A 13,722-nucleotide genomic window follows, 5' to 3' on the forward strand; every position below is an offset into this window, starting at 1 on the left:
AGATTCAATATTGTCAAAATGGCTATATTACCCATGTCAATCAGTGCAATCACTGTCAAATTACCAAAGGCAGTTTTTAAGGAACTAGAACAAAAAGTTTTAAAATTTGTATGGAAACACAAAAGTCCCTGAATAGCCAAAGCAGTCCTGAGAATGAAAAGTGGAGCTGGAGGAATCAGGCTCCCTGATTTTAGACTGTGCTGCAAGGCTGCAATCATCAAAATAGTATGGTACTGGCACAAAGGCAGACACATAGATCAATGAAATAGGATAGAACACTCAGAAATAAACCCACAAAGCTGTCATCAACTAGTCTATGACAAAAGAGGCAAGAATATAAAAAAAGATAGTCTCTTCAGTAAGTAGGGCTGGGAAAATTGAACAGCTACATGTAAAAGAATGAAATTAGAACATTCTCTTACACCATTTACAAAAATAAGCCCAAAATGGATTAAAGACCTAAAGACTGGATACTATAAAATTCTTAGAAGAAAACATAAGCATAACACTCTTTGATATAAACTGCAGCAATGTCTTTTAGGATTCATCTAGAGTAATGAAAATTAAAAACAAAAAAAAATGGGATATAATTACAATTAAAGGTTTTGGGAGTTCCTGTTGTGCTCAGCAGGTTTAGGAACCAGCGTTGTCTCTGTGACGATGTGGATTTAATCCCTGGCCTTACCCAGTGGATTAAGGATCTAGTGTTGGTGTAAGCTGTGGCATAGATCACAGATAGTGGCTCGGATCTGGAGTTGCTGTGGTGCTGGTGTAGGCCCCAGCTGCAGCTCTGATTTGACCCCGGACCAGGAACTTCCATATGCTGCAGGTGTGGCCATAAAAAGAAGGAATACAAAAAACTTTTGCACAGCAAAAGAAACTATAAACAAAACAAAAAGAACTTAAAGAATGAGGGAACATATTCTCAAATGATGCAGTTGACAAGGGATTAATCTCCAAAATATGCAAGCAACTTATGTAGATTGATATAAAGAAACAACCCAGTCAAAAAATGGGCAGAAGATCTAAACTGACATTTCTCTAAAGACAGACAGACGGTCAAAAAGCACATGAAAAGATGTTCAACATTTGCTAATTATTAGAGAAATGCAAATAACTACAATATGGTATCACCTCATACCAGTCAGAATGGCCATCATCAAAAAAAGTCTACAAATAATAGGGAGTTCCTGTCGTGGCTCAGTGGTTAACGAATCTGACTAGGAACCATGAGGTTGCAGGTTCGATCCCTGGCCTAGCTCAGTGGGTTAAGGATCCGGCGTTGCCATGAGCTGTGGTGTGAGTCACAGATGTGTCTCAGATCCCGTGTTGCTGTGGCTCTGGCGTAGGCCAGCAGCTACAGCTCCAATTAGACCCCTAGCCTGGGAACCTCCATATGCCATGGGAGTGGCCCAAGAAATGGCAAAAAGACCAAAAAAAAAAAAAAAGCCTACAAATAGTAAATACTGGAGAAGGTGTGGAGAAAAGGGAACCTTCCTACATTGTTGGTAAGAATGTAAATTGGTACAACCACTGTGGAAAACAGTGTGGAGGTTCCTCAGAAAACTGAAAATAGAACTACCATATGATCCAGCAATCCCACTCCTGGGCATCTATCTGGAGAAAACTGTAATTCAAAAAGATACTTGCATCCCAGTGTTCATTGCAGCACTATTTACAATAGCCAAGACATGGAAGCAACCTAAATATCCATTGACAGAGAAATGGATTAAGAAGATAAGGTACATATACGTAGTGGGATACTACTCAGCCTTAAAAAAGAACAAAATAAATGCCATTTGCAGCAACATGGATGAACCAAGAGATTATTATATTAACATATATTACTTAGAGAAAGACAAACATCATATTTTATCACTTAAAGGTGGAATCTAAAGGATACAACAAACTTATTTGGAGAACAGCAGTAGATTTACAGACTTTGAGAAAAAAACTTATGGTTACCAAAGGGGACAGGTTGGGGGAGGGGTGAACTGGGGGTTTGGTATTTACATATGCACACTGTGGTATATGGAATGATTGGCCAGTGGGGAACTGCTGTAGAGTAAAGGGAGCTCTATCCCATATTTTGTGATAATCTATGTGAGAAAAGAATCTGAAAAAGAATGGATGTGTGTAGGTGTATAAACTGAATCAATTTGTTGTACAGCAGAAATTATCAAAACATTATAAATCGACTCTACTTCAATAAAGCTTAAAAATGATCAGAAAAAAATCAAGGAAACTGTCCCATTTACCATCACATCAAAAAGAATAACATACTTGGGAATAAACTTACCTAGAAAGGCAAAAGACCTGTATTCTGGAAACTATAAGATGCTGATGAAAGGAATCAGACTACACAAACAGAATGAAAGATATACCATGTTCTTGGTTTAGAAGAATCAATAATGTCAAAATGGCTATTCTGCACAAGTCATTCTGTGATTCATTGCAGTTCCTATCGAATTGCCAATGGCATTTTTCACAGAAGTAGAACAAACAGATTTCAGATGTGTATGGTAATACAGAAGATCCTGAATAGGCAAAACAATTCTGAGACAGAAAAATGGAGCTGGAGGCATCAGGTTCCTGGACTTCAGACTTCAGACTAAAAAGCTGCAGTGAACAAAACAGTGTGGTACTGGCACAAAACCAGAAATACAGATAGAAAGCACAGAAATAAACCCATGTATCTCTGGTCAATTAATCTTTGACAAAGGAGGCAAGAATATACAATGGAAAAAGACAGTCTCTTCAAAAGGTGGTGCTGGGAAAACTGGATAACTACATGTAAAAGAATGAAATTAGGACATTTTCTAACATCAGACACTAAAGTAAAATGGATTAAAGACCGGATACTTTAAAACGCTTAGAGGAAAACAGGCACAACACTCTGACATAAATTTCAACAGTGTCTTTTTTGATTCACCTCCTAGAGTAACGAAATTAAAACAAATAGGACCTGATTAAACTTTCACACAGCAAAGGAGACCATGAACAAAACAAAAAGACAACCCATAGAATGGGAGGAAATATTTGCAGACTAAGCAACTGAGAAGGTATAGATTAAATATACAAATATCTCATACAGATTTATTAAAAAAAGTAAACTAACCAATCAGAAAATGGGCAGAGGACCTAACTAGACATTTCTCCAAAGACAGACAGATGGCCAAAAAGCATATGCAAAGATACTCAACATCAGAGTTCTGTCGTGACTCAGTGCTTAACAAACCTGGCTAGTATCCATGTGGATGTGAATTTGATCCCTGGCCTTGCTCAGTGGTTAAGGATCTGGTGCCGATATGAGCTGTGGTGTAGGATTCAGACGTGGCTCAGATCTGGCATTGTTGTGGTGTAGGCTGGCAGCTGTGGCTCCAGTTTGACCTCTACTCTGGGAGCCTCTATATGCTGCAGGTACAGCCCTAAAAAGACAACAACAACAAAAAACTGAACTTTGACAGTTTGTTAGAGATATGCAAATCAAAACTACAGTGAGATATCACCTCATGCCAGTCAGAATGGCCATCATCAAAACAACTGTACAAGCAATAAATGCTGGAGGGGTGTGGAGAAAAGGGAACCCTCTTAACACTGTTGGTGGGAATGTAAATTGGCACAGCACTATGGAAAACAGTATGGAGTTTCCTTAAACAACTAAAAGTAGAATTACCATAGGTTCCAGCTATCCCATTCCTGGGCATGTATTTGGAGAAAACCATGACTTGAAAATTTACATGCACCCTAGTGTTCAGTGCAGCTCTGTTTAAAATAGCCAAGACATGGAAGCAACCTAAATGCTCATCAACTGAGGAATGGATAAAGAAGATGTGGTACATACATACAATGGAGTATTACTCAGCCATAAAAAGGAATAAAATAATGTCATTTGTAGCAATGTTGATGGACCCAAAGATTATCATATTAAGTGAAGAAAGTCAGAGAAAAACATCATGATTTGGCTTATATGTGGAATCTAAAAAATGATACAGATTAACTTATTTTCAGAACAGAAACAGACTCACAGACTTTGTAAAAATGTACGGTTACCAAAGGGGAAGGGTAGAGGGTGGGGGATGGTGGACAGGGAGTTTAGGAATGGCAAGGGCACATTTTTATTTATGGAATGGATTATCAGTGGGACTTGTATAGCACAGGGAAATCTACTCAGTGTTCTGTGGTAACTTGTATGGTAATGGATGTGTATATGTCTATATATATATATATACACACACACACACACATACATATATATATGGCAGAATCACTCTTCTGTACATCAGAAATTAATACAACATTATAAAACAACTGTACTTCAATAAAATTTTTAAGTGTTAATGGAGAGAATTATGCTGAATGTACTATGTGAAGGGAGTGTTTTTAGTCTTAACTATTGAATGGACTAGAATGAGGAGAACCTAAAGGCAGGAAGATTTAGGAAAGAAAGTTTTTGGAACAGGCTTTTGTTGTGACATTTACGAATGAACATGACTTAAGGAGTTTAAACAGTAGCTATCCCATAAATCAAAGCAATATAAATATGGTGTAAAAGAAAACAGGATAGCAGAGTGGACACAGTAAAAAAATGATAGAAATGGTAGTCTGTGAAATTAGTTTGGCCTAGGGTTAGAAGGAGATAAAGAAAATAGGCTATAGAGAGGAGATAAAGGACATGGCACATATAAGAATAAAAATTAGGTGTGTGTATCTGTGTGTATAGAGAGGGAGAGTGAGTGGAGACAACAGGTGGACTATTTTAAGGATAAGTGAAAAATGTTAAATGGACGTGTAGGTGTAGATTACTATAGGCATTTCTTATTGATTACATTTCTTAGTCTTAGATTATTAGATTGAGCCTTCTGTGGAGCTCGACATGGATATAAATAAAATAAAGGCAATAGGTCTGATGCAAGAGGGCTAATGATTAAATTTGTGGAGTGCAGCTAACATTTCTGGTGCTTTCACTTTATTTTGTATCATCATAGATTTGGTATATTCTATGATTGTGTGTTCCTAATTTTCTAAAGTATAGTTTCTCAAGTTGGGGTATGCATGTTACCTGAAATGTATGTTAGAAAATACAGATTTGGGAGTTCCCATTGTGGTGCAATGGGTTAATGATCTGGTTTGCCTCTGTGGAGGTGCTGGTTCAAACCCCAGTCTGGTGCAGTGGGTTAAGGATTGGTGTTGCTGAAGCCGTGGCATAGGTCGCAGCTCTGGCTCGGATTTGATCCCTTGCCCAGAACTTCCATATGCCATGGGGGTGTCCGAAAAAGAAAGAAAGAAAAAAAAAATACAGATTCGTGCACCCTCATTGTATGTACCGAATCACAATCTCTGGAGGTTGAGATCAAGTAAGTATCTGGATTTCTTACAGATTCTTCAGGTGATTGTATTATAAAATAGAATTTGAAATTCAATCCCCTAAGGTTTTACAACTTGGTTAATTAAAGAAAAAATTATATGCAGTGTATTCATTCTCTGCAGTCAGCCTGTAGGATGCTTGTTGGGTTTCTTGATTTGGCGGACTTGATTTCTTCATATATAATAAAAAGGAAATGTATTAAAAGACTTCAGTTTCTGTTCATCTGTGAAACACTGTATACGAGTTAAGAATTTACTCACTTGTGGTTATTTGGATGCATAAGCTTCAGAATTTGGTTTTTGGTAAGAGCTAAGTTTTGGTATATTAAGTGTTTGATTTAAGAAATAATAATTGCTACCATACATTTAGGCTCTGTTATGCTCCAGGTAGCACTGTCCTTACTTTTAAAACATTTTCTGTAATATTCACAACAACCTGACACCTAAGACTTACACGGCAAAGGACCTGCTCCTCCAAGAGTTAGTGGGCAAATGCCCACATACATTCCTAACAGCAGATGCTCAGCATATAGAATTTAATTCCAAACTTAATTGCTGTTAAGTGTCTGAAGGAATTAGAGGGATGAAGTCAAATGGTTTTCATGTATTTTCAGCCCTCTGGAAGGAAAGAGTAAAGAAATGGTAAGCAGTAAGCTCTTTAGATGACACTAGAAAACATAGTTTTGCCAGCTGAAAGCACTCAGGCCACAGAGACCTTTCCATGCATCCTGGCAATAGCAGCAGAAGCATTTGCCTCTTGATATGTTTTTGGTTATTCATAAATAGAACAACTGAATTTGCTTTTGTAACAAATTTTAGAAAAACATTTTTCTTTGTCATCTATCCAGTTGTTTGTGTAAAAAGAATTGAGTGAGGTGTTTTATATTTTAGGTTAAAAATCTGTAAGAGCCTGATTTTAGAATTCACCAGCTCCTCTGAAGTTTGGCGAAATATGGTATGTTTCTGTTTTATTTTTTGGAATTCAACATTGCATGTATATCCTAATGTCATGGTTAGAATAATGACAAATGTATTGAGCAAATTTGGGTGTCTGCCATTTTTAAAACATTGTACTAGGTGCTAAATCAGTATACTACAAGATAGACTGTATGAGGGATCCAGGTGGGATTCTGAAAGAGTTTTAGAAGAGGTTAGTGTGATATGAGAAGTAAAACAATTGTGCAAGAATATTGAGGGGGTAAGTTTGGCTCTTAGGCTATGGGTTAATAATAGCTTCCATTTGTTGGGCTCTTACTATGTGCCAGACACTGTTGTGAGTAATTTATGTTTGTTTATCCTCATGCCAGCCCCCTGAAATAGATACTACTGTTGTCTTAGTTCTGCTTATGTGGAAACTGAGGCTTAGAGAGGTTAAATAACTTGCCCAAGATTTTCCCTCTGGTAAGTGACCAAACAGGGACTTGATTCTGGACTGACTCTGGGATCTCTTTGCTCTGTTGAGCACTGTACCTCATGAAAAAGATGTAGAAGAGAGGACTGGCCTCAGTAATTTTCAAATATACATAGCTCTTCAGTGAATTGATTCAGTTCAGCTAATCAGTCAATTAAAAGGTATTTTGGCTTTCTCATTTTTAAGTTTACAGTTTGAAAAATTAGACTTGTTTAGCCCTTTTAAATCCATATACACTATTAGTCCTAGGAGAACCCCAAAGGGAACATTCCTTTCAGAGGCGCCTTACGTCTTTCCCATATGATCTCAGGAGTGGTATAGGTTTTTGTTAGGAAACATGTAGCTGTGATAGGAAAATATGGGAAATTTGGGCTATTTCTTCTAGGGATTATAAATTCCACTTAAAGCCATACCTCAGAGGTATTTCAGGTTTAGTTCTAGACCACTGCAATAAGGCAGATATTGAGGTAAAGCTAGTCATGTGGATTTTTTGGTTTCCTGGTGCATATAGAAGTTATATTTACACTGAGATGTAGTCTGTTAAGTGTGCTATAGCATTATGTCTAAGAAAACAGTGTACATACCTTAATTTAAAATACTTTATGCTGGAGTTCCCATTGTGGCGCAATGGTTAACAAATCCGACTAGGAACCATGAGGTTGCGGGTTCAGTCTCTGGCCTTGCTCAGTGGGCTAAGGATCCGGTGTTGCCGTGAGCTGTGGTGTAGGTTGCAGACACGGCTCGAATCCCGAGTTGCTGTGTCTCTGGCATAGGCCTGTGGCGACAGCTCCGATTCAACCCCTAGCCTGGGAACCTTCATATGCTGCGGGAGCAGCCCTAGAAAAGGCAAAAAGACAAATAAATAAATAAATAAATAAATAAAATACTTGATGCTAAAAAATGGTTACCATTATCTGAGGTGTCAATGAATTGTAGTAGTATCAAAAATTACTGATCACAGCTCACCATAACAAAATAATAATGATGGAAAAGTTTGAAATACTGCCAAGAATTACCAAAATGTGACACATAGATAGGAAGGGAACAAATACTGTTGGAAAGATAGTGCCAGTAGACTTGCTTGATTTAGGGCTGGCATAAACCTTCAGTTTGTAATAAAATACAATATCTATGAAGCACAATAAAATGAAGTATGCTTGTGTTGGAGTTCCCTAAAGTTACTTACTCATTCTTTTTTTTTTCTTTTTGGCTTTTTAGAGCCGAATCTGTGGCATATGGAATTCCTAGGCTTGGGGTTGAATCAGAGCTGCAGCTGCTGCAGGCCTCCACCACAGCCATAGCAGCACCAGATCCGAGCCATGTCTGTGACCTACATCACCACTCACAGCAACGCTGGATCCTTAACCCACTGAGCAAGGCCAGGTATTGAACTCCTGTCCTCATGGATACTAGTTGAGTTCATTACCAGTGAGCTACAATGGTCACTCCTACTTACGTGTTCTTAGTCCGACTCTCACCCTGGTCTGAATTTGTGGTCCAGGTTCATAGGTTGCAGAGGTATTGGCTCAAGCATTGATGTTTCATCCTTTCTCTTGAGGTTCTCATATACTTTGCTATTTTATCTTGGCTTCTGGATCTAAGTTAACTACCTTCTATGTTACTTGGAAGGTGTTCACTATCAAGGGTCTTTTTCTCTCTCTCCTAATTTTATCAGCTTTCTTTAATTTGCTTTTCACATTTGGCCTTGATATGTAGTTTGGTAGGGAAATCATGGAGGGAAAAATTAGTTATAGGAAATGAGCTCTTGATACTTGAATGTTTCAATGTATATGTTTTCCAGAACTACATTGTGATTAGGATACCTGTTAAATGTGAACCATGACGATCAGGAAAGTTCAGCTAAGGCCAAGTAAGGGGATCAAAAGATACTAGATTGAGGGAGGAGGAAATGTTTTGCTATTCTTTCTCATGAAATTATATTTCAGAGAATTTATGGCTGAGAAAAAAAGAGTAGAACACCTTTTCATGAAGTGCATGAGGGAATTTGACTAATGTTAGATGATTTTACTTAAATATAGAGTAAATAGGACTAGACTTGGTGCGTGTGTGTGTGTATATATATGTCTGTGTGTGTTTAGTGTGTAACTGTTCCATTAAGTGTTTGCTATCTGGGAAACCCTATTACTATTAGTCCTATTTAAACTATTGTTTTAATTATGGGGTCTCAATCCATATTTTAAATCTTTGCTCATTTCCATATATTTAAATCATGAAACTCAATAACAAAACTAAATGAAATCACAAAAAAATTAACTCTGGATAGGAAGTTAATAGATCTGGCTTCAATTAATACTGAAATCTTGGGCAAGTCAATTAACTGCTCTAAGGCTACTTAATTTTTTCTTTTTCTTTTAAAAAAATATCCTTTCTATAATATCTGCCCTGATTAGGTAGAGCCATAGTTGTCATGAGACTTAAAATACTGTTGTCCAAAGTGCTTTGTAAACTGTAACACTTCATAAATGTACAAGAGAGTATTACCACATTTTCTCAAGAAATTGTTTAAGAAAAAAAGTGCTGGAAAATAATCCTTAAAAGTATTTCTGTAATTATTCTTCTGATTAATGTTGCATTGGCACCTAATTTGAACCTTTGAAGATTATTTTTTGAACAATGAATTGGGTTTATATATTAAAGTGTTCTAACTAAAGATTTGTTTAATTTATTAGAGTTATTAAACCTACGCTCAGATCAAGTTAGCAGCTAGACTGGTGTGACTACCTGTTTTTAATCAGTGACTCAAAGCTGTGATCACCCTGATGTCACCGAATGGCCACAGCTTGTAAAAGGTAATTTTGAATGTTATTTTACAGCCTTTAAAAGGCTGTCATTGTAAAATACATGCTATTAAAAAAATGAAGAAAATGTATAGTTGGCAGGAATACTGACTGCTAAGAATAGGGGACCTGAGATTAACCTGCTTCTCCATTTAATCTTTCCTAAAATATTTTGTGTCTTTTCCCCAACCCTATCTGTGTGAGTAAACAGGAAAGTATTTCTAAAAATATTAAGTTTTTAAATGAACATTTTGTTATGAACATTATGAAAACTATGCATTTTAAGTGTGTTTTTTCTGTGATGAGAGTTTTATGTGGTGAGGGTAGTTTCTAACACTACTTGAGAAGTTTTTACAACTTTAATAAAACTAGTATACTTTTCTTTCCTAGAGAGTTACAGTGGAGGTAAAAGGAGTGGCTTGCAGGCTAGAGAAGCTGCACCTCGTATTATTGGAAGTGAGCCTCCATTTGAATTTTCTAGCTCATGATGCAGTATTCAGATCAGTGGGTATTTTGTGATCACATTTTCTGTGATCTAAATCAATGCCTAAAGTTGATCTCTTACATAATTTTTTATTTTCTAATGTTACTTGCTTATTATTTCAGTTTTAGATTTTCTTCTGATTTCTTAATTCTGACAAACTTTAGGTTAACCTAAGTGAACGGTTTTGCGGTTTTTTCTCTTTTTATTATATGTCCTGAATTTGGTGAAGTTACAAGTATGTATTGGATCTTTGTAAGAACTTGACAGTAGAGTAAAGAGACTTTTCAGGGGCTTAAGCTTAAAAAGTATTGTTAGATATTTTATAATTTTGAGAATTCGAATTCTTATTTTAGATTTTTTTGTAAATTATTTAGAATGTTATAAAGTACAATAAACAGAATGGCTAGAAGTTTATTTAGGCAGGTACTATTACTTTTATAACATTGCAGGATAAGAATTTCTGTTTCTGAATATATTCACTTTTCTCTTGATTGAAAAACAATTACCGTTTAAGGAGAAAACTATGCTAACCATGTTTAAAAGACCTATGATAGATTAAGGTAATACTCTTCAGTCCTTTCTTACTCTTTTGTTCTTATTGACTCAATTGGTTTAAATTACTTGGTTTGACTTATAAAGTGATTTTTGGTAGCTCGCTTTAATATATGTTAATATTAAATGATAATCTAGTATTTGATGACATTTTGATGCTGATATCTACATCCTCTTGTTTAGGGAACAGACATTGGAAAATAGATTATAGTCATTACCCTTTGATGTATTTTAACCTCTATCGCATTTCAGAATCTCAAAACTTTGCAGCAGTTACATATTATGCTTCTGAGACTCGGATTTGTTTTTCCTCTTGCTTGTGTCTTACCTTTTTGCGGTAGTATTTTAATGTCCCTGTCATTGTGTGCTCATTCCCCTCACTTCCCTGTTAATTTTGAAAGTTTTGCCGCCTACATGTTTGAAAGCTTCTAATCTGCCTCTCTTCCCTTAGTGCCAGCAGGTTTATTTTTTGTTTTGCAAGCCTGCTCTGCCTCCTTACAGTATGACATCTGATGCTGGAGGGTCGCACTTTCAAAAATGAGTCAGCTGGTACATGGGGTTACCATCACTTTTTAGCTCTTCTGTCTGAGAGATACAAGTTTGGAAGCAATCTTGGGGTACTTACCCACAAGGCTGGTGGAGACCAGGTGTGTCACAAAGGTGATTTGCTTGCTCCCTGGGGGAGAGGGTGGAGTGAAATTTTTGCATTCATGTCACTGCCAAATCACTGCCACCTCCAGCATGCCCCAATTTTTAGTTCTGATATAATTTTGTGCAAAATTGAAAATGTAAATATACTGCAAAGAAGATCTAAAATAAATATTTGAGCTGCTGGACTCCTTTTTTTATTTTTTATTTTTATTTTTTACATTCTTGTCCTTGGACCACTACAGTGAGGAGTTATTTTGAAAGTCTGATAAAGAAGTGCTTTTTTTAAAAGCTAAGAAATATGGAAAACATTTTTTTCTTTTCTGGTGGCTCTGATTTTAAGATTCTTTTGTTAAAGTTCAAAATTAGAAGTCTCAAGTCAGTGATAAATTTACAAATCAAGTCTTTTGTAATGTCAGATGAAAATTTAGCTTTTGTCATCTAAAAATACCTATTTTGTGAATTGAAAGTGTTAGAAATTAGTATTATATTGATTCACTTTACTGTGTGTTGATTGACTTTAATATGTGTTGATTGATGCTGGTTATAAAAGTGAATAGAGTAAACAGGAATTTATTTTTTTAATAGGGGTAAGGAAAATTGGTTCATGCCCCAAAATGAAAATAAAAGGCTTCTTAGTGCTTTAGAATTTCGAATATTTCTACTTAAGGTAGCAGAATATATTAAAAAAAAAGAAAAAAAAATAACTGGCAATTGTTTACAACAGAAGTCAATTCAGTTATCCACAACAAAATATTAATACTCAGGATGGTATGATATTGACAGGTATACATCCTGCCATTTTATTTTCAGGGAAAGCTGATTTCATTGTTGAACTAAGATAATCATGGTCAAAATGATAAATCTGACGTAAGTGTTTGAAAATTCCCTAAGGGTATTAGATTTAAATTTGAACTATTTTGGAGCAGAGGTTGCCAAACTTTCTTAAATGGGTAGATAATATTTTAGGCTTTGTGGGCTGCATGTTGCTGTCAGAGTTTCTGAGCTCTGCTCTTGTAATATAAATGAATAAGCTTGGTTCTGTGCCAGTACAGCTTTACAAAAATAGGCTGCTGACCCAGGCCTTAGTTTGTCATCCTAGGCAGTAGTTTGCTGATCCCTCATCTAAGGTTTGGGACTAAATACCCGAGAATACCTTTAATACTGTAGATAACCACTACTGGGCTATAGAAAGTTTCATAATTGTTTTTATTATAAATATTTGCCTTCGTGAATAATTACGATTTGTTATACTGGTTTGTATGTTGGTAACTAAATAAAGTGTTTACAGTTTCCTATCCTTAAAAAAATGAACTGAGTGTTAATTAGTCTAGCCCTTATAGTAAATGTATGGCAATCTCATCTGGTCACTTTTTTCTCATGTTGAAGTCTTTAATTACTTTTAAAACTGTTAACCATTAAATTTTGTTTTCAAATTTGTCTTCCAAAATAACATTTGCCTCCTTTTGGATTATGGAATACTTTGCTCAACTTTTCTCAATTGTGTTTTACAGATCATCAGGAGAACCTCAGTCTGACGACATTGAAGCTAGCCGAATGTAAGTATAACTTGGTGGAGGCTGTGGTGTCTTTTAACTTGTCCTAGATTGTATGAAAGTAATTTCCAGTTAAAAGAGAGTAATACTTAAAAAAGTAAATTGGGAGATGGATATAAGCATATCTTATGTATCACTTACCAAATAAATAACTTCTAAATCTTGGTAACATGTTACTAGATTTCTATTTCTAAATAAGATAATTGTATACCCCTGGATTCTTAGGTATTTTTGCTCACCTAGCAGTTTTGGGGAAATAGATGAGGAAAGAACTCAGTTTAACAATCTTTTTGTTGTTGTTGTTCTTTTTAGGGCAGCACCCATGGCATACGGAAGTTCCCTGTCTAGGGGTCAAATCTGAGCTGTAGCTGCCGGCCTGTGCCACAGCCATAGCAATGAAGGATCCGAGCAGTGTCTGTGGCCTACACCACAGCCTGCAGTAATGCTGGATCCTTTACCCACAGAGTTAGACCAGGGATTGAATACATGTCCTCGTGGATACTAGTTGAGATTGTTACTGCTAAGCCACAATAGGAACTCCTAACAATCATTTATTAAATGCATGCTGTGTATAAGGTATTGGGTACTGTGTTGTGGATACAAAGATTCATAAATTAGTTCCTAACCTACAGAAATTTAGTCTACTTAGTGCAAAAGACCCACAAGCAATTCCTCTCAATCCTTGTGGTGGAAGGATACCTAGGATGAAATGAGAACATAATAGTGTACAGGTATTTAGGCACACAGACACAACAGGGACCTAATCCAGATGGCAAGGAAATAGGGATGATCGGGGAAGGCTAAGTTAAGTTTTGAAGTGTGGCTGGAAGTTAGGTAGCACATTCTAGGCAGAAGCATGAGCAAAGTTATAAATCGTCATAGCGAATGTGGGAAACAGTAGGCAGT

At 36.3% G+C, this 13,722-nt stretch overlaps 1 protein-coding gene across 11 annotated transcripts in view; it reads left to right on the top strand.

The window, feature by feature from the left end:
* The window catches only part of UBE3A (ubiquitin protein ligase E3A), a 100,111-nt gene that overhangs the window by 27,042 nt on the left and 59,347 nt on the right, over positions 1–13,722 (top strand). The window contains exons 2-6 of one of the 11 annotated variants that reach the window (XM_084997609.1): positions 6,259–6,322; positions 9,469–9,588; positions 9,967–10,032; positions 11,189–11,272; positions 12,775–12,819. In XM_084997609.1, the coding sequence (XP_084853735.1) occupies positions 12,818–12,819 (2 nt within the window). In that variant the 5' untranslated portion in view covers positions 6,259–6,322; positions 9,469–9,588; positions 9,967–10,032; positions 11,189–11,272; positions 12,775–12,817. 11 annotated transcript variants of the gene reach the window in all.

The sequence above is a fragment of the Sus scrofa genome, chromosome 1 (assembly GCF_054392235.1).
Source record: "Sus scrofa isolate SSC_HxYL_T2T_F1_AM1 chromosome 1, Sscrofa_HxYL_maternal_Yorkshire_Landrace_v2.0, whole genome shotgun sequence".
NCBI lineage: Eukaryota > Metazoa > Chordata > Mammalia > Artiodactyla > Suidae > Sus > Sus scrofa.